The sequence below is a fragment of the Myotis daubentonii genome, chromosome 3, assembly GCF_963259705.1.
Source record: "Myotis daubentonii chromosome 3, mMyoDau2.1, whole genome shotgun sequence".
NCBI lineage: Eukaryota > Metazoa > Chordata > Mammalia > Chiroptera > Vespertilionidae > Myotis > Myotis daubentonii.
This window is the reverse complement of record NC_081842.1, coordinates 204,711,138-204,729,380: the sequence shown is the minus strand read 5'-3', so window position 1 is coordinate 204,729,380 and position 18,243 is coordinate 204,711,138. Positions and strand designations below refer to the sequence as shown.

The following is an 18,243-nucleotide window of genomic DNA, read 5'->3' as shown; positions in this document are numbered from 1 at the left end:
CCAATCAGCACACACTGCTGGGTCTGGCAGTGTGACCTTGGGCAAGTCCCCGTCCCCGTCCCTCTCAGCCAGGGTCCCTGTGGGAGATGCCCCTACCACAGGGCTCATGGGTCGCAGAAGGGGGCCCGTCTCGGGAACCTCTGGGTTTCTCAACATTGGCCAAGAAGCCATCTATCTCCTCCCCACCAGTGGTCCCCCTATGCCTGCAGCTCACACCTTTCACCCCAAATCTCTCTCCACACACTACGGCCGGATCTTTTTAACCAGTTAAGGACAGTTTGGGAACTAAAGCTCTTTTCACTTTCACCTAGGCCCGTGGTCGGCAAACTGCGGCTCGTGGGCCACATGCGGCTCTTTGGCCCCTTCAGTGTGGCTCTTCCACAAAATACCACGTGCGGGCGCGCACATACAGTGCGATGGAAACTTCATGGCCCATGCGCAGGAGCCGGTATTTTGTGGGAGAGCCACACTGAAGGGACCAAAGAGCCGAATGTGGCTCTCAAGCCACGGTTTGCCGAGCCACAGTTTGCCGACCACTGACCTAGGCCCATGGCCGCCTCCTAGAGGGCTTTTTGGGGATTGTGGTGTGTGATTCTCAAGAGGTGGGATTGCTTTTGGGGGGGGGGGGGGAGATGTCCAGCACTGCACAGGGCTGTGAAATAGCCATACTTTCTGTGCATGAAAAACTTGCTGATAAAGATGACCTGAGCCATGAACTGAACTGAATTTTGCATAAAACAAGGTAAATTTTTTTGTACACTTTTAACGTCTACTGAATTTCCCAGGAGGAAAGACAGGCTTAAAAAAAATGTGTTCAGAACTTTACCAAGAATTGTTCACAAGTTCAGAAAATCATGTCAGTGACGGCAGAGTGGGGCTCAGACTTTGAGTCACGTACACCTCGCCGCCAGTCACAGGCCACCTACCAGAGGCGGAAGCGCCCATCCATCAGACGCTGTGGTCTCGCCCAACATTTACATATTCAAATAGATATTTTATTATAAATCACTTTCCCCATTTTTTATTAGGGCTACGGAATTATATAGGCTTTGGAACTGCGTAGGTAGGTGGGCTGCGTTAGCTACATTTCACTGTGAGATGGTAAAGGGCGTTACCCATTATTGAAGGGGGCGCTGCGTTTGGGAGGGTGAGGACCTGGGCCTTAATCACTGCAAGAGACACCGATGGCTCGGTTTCCTTCCCTTCCTGTTCCTGCTTCACACCTTCAGTCTAAGCACGAGAGCTCTATGCTGCCGGTGTGTGCGTGTCTTTCCTGGAAAGGTATCTATCTTCCTGGAATTAAGACAGAGTCAAGGAATGAAAGGCAAGGAAACCAGCAGAAGTTTCCATCTGGCTCCTTGGCCCTGGCAGAGGCCGGAGAGCCAGGGAAAGGCTCCGGGTCCCCAAACCTGGACCCACTCCTGAAATGGCCCAAACCGTCCGTGTCAATCACTGACTTGTTCTCTCCGAGGGAATTTCCCACTGGGCAGGATGGGCAGAGCCGTGCGAGAGGCTGCTCGCCACAGGAGCCCTTCGCCCTCCTTCCTCAGCCACCGCCTCCACTTCTCCCACTCAACAATTCACACCTTCTGGGTTTCCCCCACCCCCGCCCAAACCGCACCAGAATCAGAGAATCTGTGACTGTCACCACTCAAAGGGACTTCAAAGATCTCTTCTAGTCCCAGGCATTTGAAGTAACAAAATCTCTATCATGTATCCAGCTCGCAGTAGTTGCCAACGGGGACACCTGTACCAAGTTCCTTAGCCCTGACAAAATCCCACGAGGTAGGTACCAGTATGATCCCCGTTTTACAGATGTGGAAACTGAGGCACAGAGAGATTAAGCCATTTGCTCAATGTCATCCAGCAAGTCACCGGTGGAGCTGGGGCTGAACCCCAGGTCGGATGTTTTAGAGCCCAGGCGGTTGAACACCATGAGCCTCGCAGGCCTAGAAGTCCTGTGGACTTCCACAGGCATCAGAACCCCAGACTGAGGCCTCTTCCTGCTTCCCAGGACCACCGAGCCTGGGGAGAGGAGCGCAGGCTCCTGCATCTATTTTCCGGAGCCACAATCCAGCCTCCGCTGTGCCTGCTCTAAGAGTGGGCTGCCCAGCAGGCCCTGTGGGTGGGCACAGGTCTGTGGGCATAAATGCCACAAGGAAATCATTGTCTTTTTTAAAAAATATATTTTTTTATTGATTTCAGGGAGGAAGGGAGAGGGAGAGAGAGATAGAAACATCGATGATGAGAGAGAACCATTGATCGGCTGCCTCCTGCACGCCCCACACTGGGGATCGAGCCTGCAACCTGGGCATGTGCCCCTGGCTGGAATCGAACCTGGGACCCTTCAGACCACAGGCAGACGCTCTATCCACTGAGCTAAACCAGCTAGGGCAGTGGTCGGCAAACTGCGGCTTGTGAGCCACATGCGGCTCTTTGGCCCCTTGAGTGTGGCTCTTCCTAAGCCTTAGGAGTACCCTAATTAAGTTAATAACAATGTACCTACCTATATAGTTTAAGTTTAAAAAATATGGCTCTCAAAAGAAATTTCAATCATTGTACTGTTGATATTTGGCTCTGTTGACTAATGAGTTTGCCGACCACTGAGCTAGGGCAAGGAAATCATTTTCAGCAGCAGAATGGCCAGGCAAGGTCTCGGGTAACTCAGAGAATCATCATCTCTTCTCTTTCTATATTGCACCTCCAAAAGAGGGGGTGCGATGCCATGTTCCTGGTGCCGTGCCGGGCCCCAGGAACTAAGCTTCCCTTCTGCCTGCCCCCTCCGGGATGCAGCTCTAGGGGGCTCCCTCTCTGTCACCGCCACCTGGGCTGACAGACGGGGCCACCGCCCCACAGCCGAGCTGCATCTGAGCAAGCCTCCGCCAGGCAGTGGCAGCTAGCGACTCTCCACTCTGGGCGGGGGCTGGGATTAAGTTGCAAAGGGCTTGAGATATTGGGGATGACAAAAGGGGCTTGGAGACTAATTAGGAGCAGCAATGAAAGCTTAATTCATAAAAGCAAACATTTTCCATCCATCAACCTGCAACCAGTTAAGGGCAACGTTTGAAAGAAATCTGTGCATGGGGAAGGGAGCCAACAGGAACAGGAAATGTTTGAAAGAATGTAAACTATTTCGGTTTCATGAAAAGTAACAAGTAAACAGTTATTACATGCAAATAATGCCCTGGTTTTAATTAATGCTGAAAAGTCAAAATATGTTTGACATTTGTATGTATACACTGAACGGCTGAAGAGGAAAAAATGGTGCCCAGATGCCCACTTCCGAGCAGGGCTGGCGACTCAGAGGGAGCTAAAACCTTGCAAAGGTCTTGCTTATTGGTGATGAAAAGTACAATTCTGCCTCGGCCTCTGTGGAGGCTGGGGCCAGAGGGAACCTAGCTTACTTTCTTAACGAAGCTGGAGGGGCAGGCCAGGTGCTCAGGGAAGGGCACTCCCCAATTTTCAGCAGGCTGGTCTTAAAGGGCCAGCGAGCCCTCAAGTCTCCATTCCTCCCTCTCCCCCTCCCCCCGGCAGGGTTTCTAGGACTTCTGCATCCAGAAGTGGTGATGGGTTTCAGGTCCTCCTACTCAACAGCCCCTGGTGGCAGCCGCAGCTGTGCCTGATCCTGCCTTCCTTCATACTGCCCCGGGGGTAGGTCAGGCAGGTAGGCTGGCACATCGGCCTTGACTCTGGGGCGGGAGACGGCAGCCTTTAGCTGCGCTTTCCAGTATTCAGCATCCTGTACTGCATTTGTTTCTTTTCTAAACCACGTTAAGGCTCAAAGGGCTGGGGAAATTGTGGCTTTGGGAGACCACAGCTGCGGAGAGGCAGCCCCAAAGTGTGGGGGAGATTCTGCCCCAGTGGGGAGAGTGGCTGGGGTGCTGGGTCCCCGAAGACCAAGGATCTGTCCTCTAAACCGCCTGCCGAAAAGACTTAGAAGGCCCTTTTTTTGAGCCTGTTCCTCTTCCCCCAGCAGCTTTTGTGAGATCAGTGCCCTTAATCAGGAAAGGGGAGGCATGGCGGGCTCCAGGAGTTAGGAAGCCCCAGAGACTCGGGGGGCGGGGGGGGGGGGGGGAATGGCAGCCTTTCCCCTCACATCTTCAGGGGGGTCTGTAACACCCTAAGGGGTTGCAAACTGCTGTTTTAGACCGAACTGGGCATGGACCTGTTTCTGGGGCTCCCACGGGAACCCCTCATTCTCAGCTTCCTTCCCCCCAATCTTTGCTCGGCCAGTGCTGGGCTGGCGCAGTCTCCCTCCCACTCACCTCGCCCACTGCGGCCCACGAAGCGAAGGTCGTTGAACCTGGCCACCTGGTTCTTCATGACGGCAGAGGCATTGCGCAGTTCGGCAGAGTAGTTCTCATCGTTGCCCGCCATCACCGTCACCACCGTGCCATCTGGCACATCCCCCAGGGCCACCACCTGAGGGCATGGGGCAGGGGGACAGCTTAGAGAGGTAGCCGGAGGCCAGGGAAACGGGGGGGGGGGGGGGGGAGGGGCTGGGGCAGGCAGCTCCCCTAGGTCCCAGGCGCACTGCGGATTTCTCAAATGCGGAGTGGAGAGGAGGCTTACGAACAATAGAGACCTCTCCCTCCCCCTCCCCCCAAAACAAAAAGATCTCCGCCTTCCGAACCAAAATCCTAGATAAACTGGTGAAGCCATGCCCGGGAAAGCATCCCTTCCATCCATTAAGCCTAGGGGAGAGCTGGGCACCAGCTCAGTCACTGCGACGTAGGACGTAGCTTCCTTCTTCCTTTTGCTTGTGAGCAAAAGAGGAATCAACACTGCCTCTAGCAACCCAGTCTCTAACGTTAAAAAAACAGTATCAACAACAAGAATTAGGAGACTCAAATAATGCAAGAGCCGTTTGGGGTATGATGCTTGCCCTGAAATGCGGCCTCAGCCCAGTGTGTCGGCCTCTGCGTAGCCTGAATTCGTTATGCAGGGAAAATGCAAAACAAGCTGTCGTTTTGGGAGGGTCTGTCCAGAAAACCCCTTTAGAGCGCCAGAGGGGCTTTTGATAGCAGGAGGATGCACCTGCTGGGAAGTGCGGGTGGGGGTGGAGGTGCCCCCTAATATGTCTCCCCCAAGCCTCACCCCTCGGAGCTCGGAGAGGCAGATGCCTTTTGAAAAGGAATCAGGCTGCAGACACAGTCACAGCCATGTATTTGAACGTGGCCACCGCGTGCAGGGACGAGGGATCCAGATGGTAAAAATTTCAAGGAGAAAATGTTTGGGGTCTGATTAAAAAGGCCAGATTTCCTGTCAACATCCTGTCTTCTTTTAATTTCAAAGATTCCTTTTAAGCTCCAAGTGACAGTAAAACCTCCGATCTGAGGATTAAAGTCACAGGGGCCTCCGCCTGCCGGTCCCCAGGAGATTCTCCCCACTGGTGTTTTAAGATGTCACCCGGGAGACCTCAAAGGGTCACTCATCCTTTTTTTTCCCCCCTTCCAATTTGGAGTCGTCTTAATGGGAGCAAGGCCGGCCTCCGCTGCCAGAAGCCGCTGCCAGCAGCCACCTCGGGCACCGCCACCCCCAGCCTCCGGCCCTCCCTGCCCTGCCCGTTCTCACGGCAGCTGCGAGAGGTTTAGGGGAAAACCAAGTCGTTTTCGTTTCATCTCGCTGCCCCCTTAAAAAAAATGAAAATGAAACAGTCGCCTACTCCCTGGCAAAGAGAAGCTCCTCTGCATGACTGGGGGCTGCCAGGGGCGGGAGCACCCCCAATCTCTGCCTAACATTTGGGATCCCCGCAGCAACCGGTTAGGGACAGTGTCTCTGGTCCCGGCCCAGAGCCGCGCGGTGTAAGGTTTCTGAAGCGGGAGGTTGAGGGTGTGAGCAGGAAGTGTTGCTGAAGCTGTGCAGGAGGAGGGGTGCCGGCAGGGCAGGGCAGGCCTATCCACCCTCCGCACCCCACCTCCGTGTCCTCGCCCGGGGCCCCGGGCTCCGCTTCTCCCCTCCCCGCAGGGCTGTGTCCGAAGGATCCGGGTTGGAGGGGAGCCCCTCCGGCCCGCTTCCATATCAACGTTTCTTCCCAGGGCTCCCCGAAGGTGGAGGGGGCATGCCTCCCTACAAGTCACCAGTGCGGGGTGCACCCAAAGGAAACGCCTGCGTCTCCGGGTGGAGCGCGCCCTGAGACCGACCGGGGCTGGTGGCCCAGGTGCCTGGCTCTGGCTTCGGGGTGGCGGGCACGTCCCCTCCCCTCCGTTCCCCGGCCCTGGCTCCGGCAGCGCGGACGCCCGGCGCCCCAGGGACCGTGTCCTCCCTCCCCGGGCCCCGAGCTCACCTTAAAGGCGACCGGCAGCGTCTTGTTGCAGCGCCAGTGCGATGGCAGCACCGAGCAGAGGAAGTTGGGGCTGTCGGTGCGCACGAGCTCGCCCGCGTGGTCCGCCAGCACGTCCACCATCGAGCGCACCTCGGGCCGGGCGCGCCCGCCGGGCCCCACGGCCGCCTGCACGCTCAGCGCGCCGCTGTTCTCGCCCATCTTGCCGCCGCCGCCGCAGGGGAAGGCCGTGGAGGGAGGTGTGAAGCGGCGGCTGGTGCTCGGGTCTACAGGAATACGCATAACAGCGGCCGTCAGGGCGCCGGCCGGGCGGCGGCGGCGGCGCGGCTCCCCCGGGGCAGCCGGCGCGGGCGCCTCCTCCGCCGCCGCTGCCGCTAGAAGCGGGAAAGCAGAAGCGCCCGACCCGGGCCTCGGGGCCCAGGGGGCGGCGCCCGGGGACGCCCCGCCGGGCCCGCCCGCAGCGAAGCCTCGCAGCCCCGACGGCCGCGCAGCCAGCCCGCTAGTCCCGCATCCTGGGCGCGCGGCCCCGGTGCGGCCGCCCCGCGCGCCGGTCCCGGCAGCTTCGGCCGCGGTGGGGCCCGCGCGCCCTGTGCCGCCGCCGCCGCCTTCCGCCCCCGCAGCCCGCTCGCGGCCGCAGCCCCACAACAAATCCTCGAGAATCAAGTGGCGGTGCCGCGGCCGCCCGCGCGCGGGGTTAGTACCCGGGGCCCGTGGGGCGGGGCCGGCCGGAGCGACGCGTCGCGCAGCCAATCGCAGCCCCCATCGCGGGCACCTCGGCGCTGGCGGGGCGAGGACGGGACCGCCGAAGGTCGCCCCACCCGGAGGGGCGGAAGGCCCCGCCCCGAGGAGGACGCGCGGGGCCGGCTGCCCCCACGCGACAGCCCGCGGCTCCTCGAGGGTTCCGGGGAACTGGGCCGCGGCTAGAAATGAGTTTAAAACACCCGATTCCTACCGAAGGCTCGTTTGCCACTGTCTCCAGGGCGCGCCTCCCTTTCTCTCCCCCTGCCCCGCTGCTTGCCTGCGGCCGGGCCGCCCCCACTCCAGCTGCTTTCGGCCTGTGCAGCCGGCACCCCAGTGGGGAGCCGCGGGGGCCCCAAGGCGGGTGACATCGCGCGGGGAGCTGCCCCCCCCCCCCCCAAAGGCTTCTCACTGCCCCGCCCCTCCTGCAAGAGCTTCCACAGCACAAGAGAGTAAGTGCGCACCAGCGGCCTCTGCAGCTCCCAGCCCCGTGCGGCTGTGATCCCGGCCGTGGAGGCCCCGGTGTCAACCCGGGGACAGAGGGAAGGGTGCCCCCACGGGCCCGCATCCGGCTCGGGGGCGACTAACTCTGTTCCTCAACGCTCTCCTGCCACACAACTTCGAAGACCGCGCAGGCCTCGCTGAGTCCTTCGTTGTGGAGGTCAGCGGCTTGTTGAGAAACAGGATGAGCCTGGAAAATGCGAGTGCTTTTCCCTGATCTCCCTCCCCTACCACCTCACCCCCCCCTCCCAACATTAGCCCCCCGTGCTTGTAACCACGGTCCTGCATCGTGGGAAAGGACGCTAGTTTGTAGCCAGAAGAAAACGAGTGTGGAGAACGGGAATGGCTGCAAAGTAAGGGCCCAGGCTTCCAACGGAGGGAGTTTCCTTCCTCCACGTGGATGCAAACTGGCTCCCGCGGGTCCAAGCCCACGTCTCCCCGGACGGTGCGCTCCGGCCGCCGCGCCGCAGGAGCGCAGGCAGCTCCGCCGAGGCGCGGTCTGCGAGCCGGCTCTGGCGAGTCGCTCCCATTCCCCGGCGCGGCCCAACCATTCCCGGGGCTTCACGTCAAACAATCCCTTCCTCTCCTGCCCCCCGAGCCAGGCCAGCGGGCCTGGGGACCGGCTACAGAGGAGAGGGGAGCAGGAAAAGATCAAGACCCATTCACTCTGGGTGCTGGCCCAGAGGCGCTCCCTGGAGTGCTGGGGACGCACTGGTGCCGGCTGACCCCGCCGTTTTGGAGGCTGGGACGAGTATTCGTTGCTCCCAGCCCTGGACAGGCGCAAAACGACGAATTTCCAAGCCCCAGGCGCAAAGCAGCGTCGACTCCGATGGTGACCGCAAGATCCCGCCCTGGGTCTGACCCTGGCCCAGCGGTGGCCATTGCGTCGTAGACAAACGAAATCAAGCCCAGTGTGCATGGCTGAGCAAACGGAATCCGGGCCGGCCTCGACGCCCCGGAGCGCTGGTCCCTGCCCCGCTCGGAGCCTCCGGTCAGGTCCTCGGGCCATTTGGAAAGCGGGACGAGAGGGCCCTTGTCTGGACTTTCCAAAGAGCCTTCGCTGAGGCCCGCGCGCTCTCGGGAGCGCTGGCACTAGCAGCGGGACCAGAAGAAAGCGTGGGACCTGGGCCTGGGTGCGTCCGGCCTCTCCTCTCCGTGCCGCCCAATGAAAGGCCCACTTCGCCGTAGCCAGGTAGGGCCCGGGCCAGGTGGGCGGCCGGCGCGGGCTGCCCTGGAGCGGCCGTGGGGCCAGGACCCCTTCACGCGAAGTCTGTAAGTTCAATTTGTCTAATGGTTTCGGTTTGCACCCGTGCCCTTAGTCGCCCCTCCGCCTGATTTCTCCCTCTCATCCGACGGGTGGTTTACAAATGGGTTTCCTGAGAATGGGGCTCCTGTGGGCCTCGGCACCTGGCACAGGACCCGCATCAGCACCAGCCCCCGGGAGGGAGCTCGCTGAAGGTGCGCGCGGGAACCGGGGGACCCCAGTGGTTGGCGCTCGGGTCCCCAGCCGGAGGTCGCCGGAGCCGGCGGAGCTGGAGCAGTTCCGGGAGCCACCGCTAGTTGGCGCCTGCACTCTGCCAGCCGCGGCGCTGCCCCGCAGGCCTGCGCACACATGTGCGCCAGCTGCGGTCCCGGTGTCCAGGCGCGGGGGGTCTTCTCCTAAGAGCTGCCCTTTCTGGACAGACGTCCCGTCAGACTCCTCACCGTCTGTGCGGCCACGTCTCGAACAAACCAAAGGCTGTGAGCCTTACCGAAGGCTGCCCTCCCCGCCCCCCTGGACATAACACTTTGGCACTCGCGCATCCTGCGTTCGCATCTCAGAATCCGAGGGTCCCTGCACCCTCGATCAGCAGAACATTCTTCCCTTTCCTGTCCTGTTCCCGGGGAGGGCGAGGATGAGTAGGGCGCACAGAACAGATCAATTTCGACCTACTTCTTCCCCATCCTGGACCAACACACCTAGCGTTCTCTCTCTCCCCACTACTTCCTCTCCCCTCTCCCGTCTCCTTCCCTCTCTCCCTCCTCTCTTCCTCTCTCTTTCCCGTGGGAAGATAGTTGGACAGTTCCCACTCCTCTACCTGGGACACGTGGATACTCTCTCCCTTTTCCATCTTGTAGGGACAGCCGTCTCTTCTCTCCCCTCCCCTCTAGACTGATGGGCAAACACCCTGCTTTCTTCCACATGGCTCTCACCTAAGAAGGCCCTAAGTTGTCCGCAGCAGGCCGAGGAAGACAGGAAGTCTGGTCCGACCTTGGCCGAGAGCTGGGTAAACAGGGACCCAGCCTGGGGCCTGCAGAGCCCTGGTTCTGGGGGCCCCTCCTTCCCCCAGTGTCCTTCTTCCCTGGGAGAGGCTGCGTGGGTGAGAAGGACCCTGTGTCAGGAAGCCCTCCTCCTGCCCCCAGAGACGTGGGGTCTCGGGGTCCGCTCTGCATGCTGTCCTGGTGCTTCCTAGTTCCTGGGGAGTCCTGGTGCTTGGGGAGGGTGAAGGAACCCCCATATGTGCCAGACAATGAACATATATGGAAACCCTTCTAAGAGGTCCCATGGCTGTGGAGGGAGCTGGGGTCTGCAGTTTCACTGCCTGAGTTTGACTTCTACCACCACCTACTCTGGTCTAGAAAATTGCTGAAACCCCCCTGAGCCTCATCCGTGTCCTCTGAAAATGGGGATAATAATACTGGCCTCCTCGTGTGTCAGGTGCTTAGCACAGACCTGGGACATAGGGGGTGCTCCATCCATGCGAACCGTCTGTCGTTATACTGTTAAAATAAGACCGAATCACTCCTTGTCAGGGGCCTTGGGCAAGTCCCCTCCCCGCTCTGGGCCTCACTCTTCCCAGTGTGAAATAGCCAGTTCTCATGTTCAAAGCCTGCCGGGTCCTGGAGCCTAGTCCCTGGCCATCCTGCCCCCTGGGTTCGCCTAGGGGCTGCCTGGGGAGGTGAAGACTGTGGCCTGGCTCCAGACAGGGGCAGCGGCAGGAGGGCTTCCAGCACCCATCACAGGGCTGCCCGTGGCTATTGACAACCCACCTTCCCTGGGCTCAGACCCTCACTCTAGAAACCCACTGGTCCCCACCCCTCCCCCCTTCCCCCACAGGCAGACATTTTTCTAAGTAGGGACTGGCCTCAGCTGACACTGTCAGCCTCCTCCCCCTCCGACCCTCCCCAGGAGGCATCTATTCCCTTTATCCGGAGTCTCACAGGAGCCCCAGTCCAGTGACCAGTGCAGACTGTCTCCTGGAAGCTAGCGATTTCTCCCACTCTGGCCTCCACACCTCAGCTCCGGAGGGATACGTATCACCGAGTCACCCTCCTGCCTGGTGCCCTAGAACTCCAGGTGGGGCGTTGCTATCCCTCACGGAGCCTGTGTCCTCTCTGCGAACAGAGGCTACTCTACTAGCTCCGTGTTACAAATCCGAGGGATTCAAGGCCCCATCTAGGAGGGGAGAGGCACTGAGTTTCACCGGATCTAAAATTCCATCAATTGTTCCATGTGAATGGTAAAGAAAGGCAACGCTGCTAATTAAACCAGCCACTCGCCGGCTCCTGGTTTCAGAGATATATTCATACATATATGAGTATACATGTATGTTACATATAATAGGAATTATATGTCACATGATACATAAAATGTATATCAAGTTAGAAAGGGTCATAAAAACCCGTATTATGTTTGAAGGGTGTTGCCTCCGGGTTGGGGGCCCTCACCCCAGAGAATCCAGCTCCGAGCCGTCCCTCCCGGCAGCCTCTGGAAGGCACCAGAATGTTCAGGCAGACAAGTGCGCTTCTCAAATTACAGAGTGTTTTTTTTTTTTTTTGGTTTGTTTTTTTGGAAAGGGCCAGACTCTGAGGGGAGGAGGGGGAGCTGGGGAGAGCACTGTGGTTAGGATACAGCTACTGGCTCCGCCATTGATGGGCTGTGTAACTTTTGCATCGTCCTGGCCGGTATAATGGGAAGAACAGTGACAACCCGGTTTGCTGAGGTGTCACCGCGTCCAGGCACTGTCTGGGCTTTAAGTCCCATCCTCACAGCAACTGGATGTGGGAGGTGTCAGACCCATTTCAATGAAGAGGAACATGGCTCAGGGTTTTCAGGGCTGAGAACCCGACAGGCTAAAAGCCCCATCTGGCTCACAGTTTGGGGAGCTGCGGCCCCACCTGGCTATGCACATCCTCCTCCTTGATCAAGGAAGTAGTGGGAAGAGCCAGGTATGCAGATGTTGAAAGTGCTCAGTACATGGGGTGGGGGGACTAGAGGCAATGCAAGCGGTCGGGCAGCTGCAGATTTGGAAATGAGCTGACCCTTCACACAGGGGTGGGAGGCAGGGAGGGAGCTGCGGGGGTCCTTGCTGGGCCCTCCCGCCGGCTGCTCTCCTTCAGCCTGGGGACCGCCTGCGGAGGGAGACCCAGTCACAGGCCCACTTTACAGATGGGAACATGGGGAGAAGCGAGATGGAGACTGAGGTTGGGCAAGGCCAGGGGGCCGCATGGTGTGGCCCAAGGAGGGCTTTCCGACTTTGCCGGCCCGGACTCCTGCCCACCAGGGAGAGAAAGGGCTCCTCACATCCCCTCTAGTGGAGGAAAGACAGAAGGACTTCCAGGTTCAAAATGCCTCCAAACCATAACCAGGTGGCAAGAATAGGAGCCAGCCAGAAGCCAATTTTTGGAATAGGACTGCAACCACAGGTGTAGGATCCTGAACTCTCTCAGTGTTTTCCTAACAACAGTTAAGCTCGGACGGCAGGCCAGGCCTCACCCCACACTTTCTACTTACTTATACCTCAGAGTAATCTTAGCATAAGATTAAAAAAACCCTGAAGACTGAGAGGTTGAGTCATTTGCTCAAGGACACACAGCTGGGAAAGTGCGGAGCTGGGATTCCAACCGGGCAGCCTGGCCCCAGAGCCCACGTGCCTGACCACCACGCTCTGTTCTCATGGACGAGAATCAGATGCTTGGAGTTGCAGTCATGGAACAGAATTAGGATCCTGGCAGGAGAACTGTGGGCGAGATGCAGAATTGTATAATGTCAGACTCAACAGGGCTCTGAGATATCACTTCCCAATCTCCTGCTTATCCACTGGCGGAGCGGGGGCCCAGGGAGGGGAAGGGTCGCACTCCAGGTCGCAGCCTAGGCCAGGGGCAGCGTCTGGAACCCCCTCCCGCCACCTCCTGCCACCTCCCTGACGCCTCCGTCTCCAGGGCAGGCCCTCCTCACCCCACCGCCCACCCAGCGGCTACGGGGCTCAGCCATCCCATTAGGGGTTTTCCACCTCCCCAAAAGGCCCTAATGACTGTCAGTCCTTGTGAAGCCTTAATTAATCTCAGAGGCCGGTGGCTCGGAGGAGACCGGGGGCTCGGGCCTTGCGCAGATGAAGATTACGGCTCCATTTCATGTGGTGGCGGAGGAACGCCTCAGACATTCCTGCCAGCAATAAAAGCCACATGGCTTTCCAGCGTCGCCCTTGGAAAAGAAAAAAGCGCAGCCCGCTGCGGAAAGAAATCAGCTCTGTGCTGTTTGCATGGCAGGAGATAAAAACGGGCATAACGAGGCGGGGAACAGTTGGGCTTTTATGCTGCCTCCCGTGGCCAGGTCCAGTGGCAGGGCCCGGCAGCCTCGACCAGCTGCGGCCTGGGGAGGCTGCCCTCGGCGCAGGGATGGAAGTCACAGTGCGAGGGCCTCAGCCCCTTCCCGGGAGCTGGGCTGGAGCCGCCCCAGATGTCCCACAGGCAGGACCAGCTCCTGGTCACACAGGGCCCTGCTCTCAGAAGGGTGCCATGCTTGGCCGAACGCTCTGCCATCACTGCCTTGAATTTCTTAAGACTTTTTGAACAAGGGGCCTGCGGTTTCATTTTGCACTGGGTCCCCCAAATGATGTAACCGGTTACCCCATCAACCAATTGCCACATGTCTCCCAGCCCCTGCCACCTGCCCAGGCCTGGGGGGCAGTGTTTCTGAGCACCTGCTTTGCTTACGTGGTCTGAGATGACCTTCAAACAACCTTGTGAACTGAGCAGCTGTGGAAACTGAGGCTCAGAGCGGCCTCCAGGTGGCAAGAAAGCCCAGATTTGGAGCCAGGGACTGAAGTAAGTGTCTTACCCACGCCTCATTCTGCAATATCCCATCTTCGCCATTTCCCAGGGGAGGGGGGTGATGCATGTGTCAGGCTTTTTTTTTTTTTTATTCCCAAACTAGAGGCCCAGTGCACAAAATTTGTGCATGGGTAGGGTCCCTAGGCCTGGCCAGAGACCAGGGCCAATCTGTCAGGTGACCAACAGGGTGATTGGGGGCCCCCATGCACACCTGCCTTGGACTGGTGCCACCCGCTCACCAGCCCCGCCCCCACCACCAGTTGCCATCTGTGGGGGACCGGTTGGGCGATTGGGGCCCCCGCTCACACCCACCTTGGCCTGGTGCTGCCCGCTCACCTGCTCCACCATCCCACCATGGTCCTGTTCTCATCAGGGCCCATCGGGGCCGGCAGCACCTCCACTGCTGCCCGCTGCCAGCACCACATCACTGACGCCCACCATGTTCCGCACCACCCCCGAACGCTCTGCCATCACTGCCTTGAATTTCTTAAGACTTTTTGAACAAGGGGCCTGCAACATCTAACTCCCGGTCAGTGGAACTCCCACCCGTGGGGACAATTTGCCTTTTATTATATAGGATGACAGAAGGGATAGCTGAGGCCAAGGAAGCAAGGTGCTCACGGTCACACACGGTCAATGCCGAATGGGGCACCCGGCACCAGGATGTGCGGCAGTGAACCTGGGCCTGGGCCTGGGCCTGGGCCAGGCTCCATAGGGCCGGGGAGGCGTGTCCCAGTTTTACAGTTGTTTGTTCCACTTATGCATTTATTAGCTCTCCCTATGTGGCTCAGTGCCTCCGTCAGGCCTGGGACGTAGCAGGAGTCCTGGCCCTGGCAGCTCTCCGCTCTACACATCTGCAAGTCCTTCTCTGTGACTTCCCCTGCTCTCTCATGCTCAGTTTCCCCTGCCACTCTCCTTGGTTGGGGAAGCAATTGATTGGGGCTGAATGGAGCCTAAGGACCGTCATGACCTGTAACCTGCGCTGGGCCTGAGGCTCATGGACCGAGCTGCTGGGTGACCCCGGGAAAATCCCTTCCCTCTCTGGGCCTCAGACAGCCCCTCAGGGAGATAAGTGCATTGGACACGCTTGCTCCCCCGGGTCTAGAATTCCATGCTCATCCATGACAGGTCTGGGAGAACTGAGGCCAAGGAAAGGTTAGGGACTTGCTCAGGGTCGCACAGATGCTCACTGGCGGTTGGACCAACTCTGAGGGACTGCCTGCAGGCCCAGCTCTTCTCTGCAAAAGCCTTGGTCTAGTCCCCCTCCCTCATGCCCAGCCCACCCTAAGCGCCCAAGCCTGGAATCCATGACTAAGGGTCCTTGGTAGGAACTAAAGGCTCACTTTAGAAAAAAATGTGCCTGAGGATAGCAATGTCTTTTCCCCCTCATTCACATTCAGGCCTCTCCAAGCCTCAGTTTCCTGTGTCACTGTTTCCATAATAAAGGGCCCTTTTCCACTGGTTATAATTCGGCTAGAAAATGGGGAGGAAGGATCAGACGCTAAGCTCTGGGGAGCAGGTGAGGGAGAGAGTGCCGGGAAGCCAGGGTGGGAAGGCTCCACGGGAGCCCTGGCACACAGGGTGTGCACACGCTCACACACACACACCTCTTCTCCTGGGCACACCCACAGCACACATGATCATGGGCATACCCTCTCACACACACTCACCGGCGACTCACACTTCTATGTGGACAAGCCCTCATGGAGGCCAGCACTGTTACGATGCAGCCACACCTGTAAACACGTGTAAGTGTACATGTGGACAAAGACACTCGTCAGGAGACATGCACAGGCCCAGTAGGGTAGACGCAGACGCAGACGCAGGCACAGGTAGGCCTTCATTTAAGGCTGCATCGATGCACATACGGCAGACACACACACACACACACACACACAGGCAGAGACACACACACAGGCAGAGGCACATGTCAAGGTCGTGTAGACAGACCAGCCTGTGGATGGATCCACACGCAGACTCCGAGGCAGGTGCGGAATCAGGGCTGAGAGCGTGGCTCTGTGATCCGGGTCAGCCCTGGGCGGAGTGGAACCCTGGCCATGCAAGTTTCTGCTTCTCCTTAATTCAGGGGCATCGACTTTCAGGCAGTTTGTCGGCCTCAGGTTTGCAGACACTCCCCCAGCACCTGCCTTTTAACCTTTCCCTCTCCTCCTCCTCCCCAGATGTCTAGGAGGCTAGGAGAGCCTGCCCGCCTGGTCCAGAGAACGGTGGCTATTACGAGAGGGTTGCACGTAGGGTTCCCTGAGAAGCGGGTGTGAAGGGGGTGCTGCCACGCAGTGGGCGCTTTGAAACAATAGTCGTCACAGTTCAACGACCCCTCTGTTAGGGCCCAGGTGACACCTCCAGGGACCTCAGCGTGGGGAATAGTATTGAAACCATGTCACATGATGAACTGGTAAAGCAACTGGGGCCTTGGTCCTGGAGAAGAGCAGGCCTGGAGGCTGAGAGCTCCACTTTCAGGTCCATGAAGAGCTCCTGGGTGGCAGGGGACCACATGGGTGCTGGGGATGGAACGAGGGCCCGTGGGTATTGGGCAACATACGAGGAAAAGAAGCATTGAGAGCCAACCAGAGAGAGGAGGAGACACACCCCTCCAGAGGCAGAGAGCTTCCCGTCATGGGAGATATTCAAGTTGAGGCCAGGATATTGTAGGGGGAGTTCAAAGTGTTGGAGGGGGCAGGAGGCTGGACCAGATACTGGCGTCCAGCGCAGGGTTGGCTCATAGCAAACATTTATTGATCAAATGAGACCGTGAAACCAAAGCTCCATTTATAACCTGATAATCTGCAACTCAGTGCATAGCAGCTCTGGGTTCCCACCCTGAAGTCCTTACCTTCTGGCTGTGTGACCTTGAGCCTCCTCAAGCCTCAGTTTGTTTGTTTTTTCATCTGTAAAATGGGGAGAATTAACCACCTTTCATGCTCTTCTACCCCCGCCCGCCCCATAAAGCTTCTTCAGTCGCTTAACAGCTCACATCCCTATTGCTGCCTTTTAGTGCAGCCACCATGTCCGCTCTTATAAGTAGAAAATGACACTGAAAGCAAAAAGCATCCACACATGCAAGAGAATGGGAACACCAAGGCCAGGAGAGTGGCTCCCCTCTCCCACCATCGCAGGGGGAAGGTGAAGAGGGAATGTGATTTGGGAGGGGAGACTGGTGGGAGTCCTAAGGTCCTATCAGAGGGGCTTTTAAAAAATTCATTTTTTATTGACTTCAGAGAGGAAGGTAGAGGGAGAGAGAGATATAGAAACATCAGTGATAAGAGAGAATCATTGATCGGCTGCCTCCTGCACGCCCCACACTGGGAATCAAATCATGACCTCCTGGTTCATAGGTCGACGCTCAACCACTGAGCCATGCCCCCGGGCTGGACGGGTTTGGTAAAGCTAAGTGGTGGGTAGATGAATATCTGTTTTATCATTTTTTCTCCAAACAATCTTTATATTTATGGTGACCATATTTTACAATAAAATATTTTAAAAGGAAAGCAAAAGATAAAACATAGAGAAAGCTCCCTGCCCCCAAACCTCTGAAAAAAGAATGGACAAAAACGCTGACATTTGCATAGTCACAGCAGTGCCCGCGGTGCAGCAACGCTGTGAGTGTTTATTCTTGGCCAAGTCACTGTTTCAACCAGGTGGTCCTGTCCACCAGGTTACTCTCCGCCGAATCATCTGGTGGCCCTTGAAGCCATCCTCATTATGGCAACCCCCCCACTGTGGGGCGTTTCTGGGTACCCAGTCCCTGCTGAGCACACTCCCTAGACAGGGGTGGGCAACCCCTGGCACGCGTGCCAAACATGACACGCCAGTAACTTTTGCTGGCACGCGAAACCCTCTCTTATAATTTTCCATTTACAATGTTTTTCTTAATATCGACTTTTTTATTTTTCAGATAAATTCAGTGTAGGTGCATCTTAGATAAATAAATAATTTTACATAACATGTATACATTAAAAAATAAATGTATTTTTCATCATCATATACTGTGTTTTTGTCGCTTGAATGAATTTTATTATTTCTTCAAGGTTCTTCACATACGTACACCTTAAGAGATATCAAGTAGGCGTAACATGTTCTCAAAAAATTAGGGTTGGCACGCAGAAGAATTTTGAGTCAGAGAATTTGCTGGTTTTGGTACGCACTCACAAAAAGGTTGCCCACCCCTGCCCTATGACCTCTTAAATCTTACCAAAGCCTTTCAGGTATATCATTGGACTAGTTTATAGGTGAGGAACTGAAGTTCATCCAGTAAGTCTCCTGAACCCAGCCAGGAAGGAGCAGAGCTGGGATTTGAACCAAGATCTATTGATGCTGAAATTGTGCCCTGCTGTCCGAGTAGCAGGGCCAGGCCCCTCAATGATAATAGCTAATGCTATATCTACACTTCACATGTATTAATTCATTTAATCCTCGCAGCCGCCTAATGTGTAAGGCACTCTTATTATCGCTCCCATTATAACACTAGGAAAACTGAGGCACAGAGAGGTTAGTACAGGGGTGGGCAAACTTTTTGACTCGAGAGCCACAATGGGTTCTTAAACTGGACCGGAGGGCCGGAACAAAAGCATGGATGGAGTGTTTGTGTGAACTAATATAAATTCAAAGTA

General features: G+C 57.3%; 1 protein-coding gene across 2 annotated transcripts in view; it reads right to left on the bottom strand.

The window, feature by feature from the left end:
* RUNX3 (RUNX family transcription factor 3) overlaps nucleotides 1-18,243 on the bottom strand; it is a 62,593-nt gene that overhangs the window by 21,708 nt on the left and 22,642 nt on the right. For both annotated transcript variants that reach the window (XM_059690767.1, XM_059690768.1), the window contains exons 2-3: nucleotides 6,287-6,549; nucleotides 4,266-4,422 (exon numbers count right to left, since the gene is read on the bottom strand). In XM_059690767.1, the coding sequence (XP_059546750.1) occupies nucleotides 4,266-4,422; nucleotides 6,287-6,549 (420 nt within the window). The remainder of the gene's footprint in view (nucleotides 1-4,265; nucleotides 4,423-6,286; nucleotides 6,550-18,243) is intronic.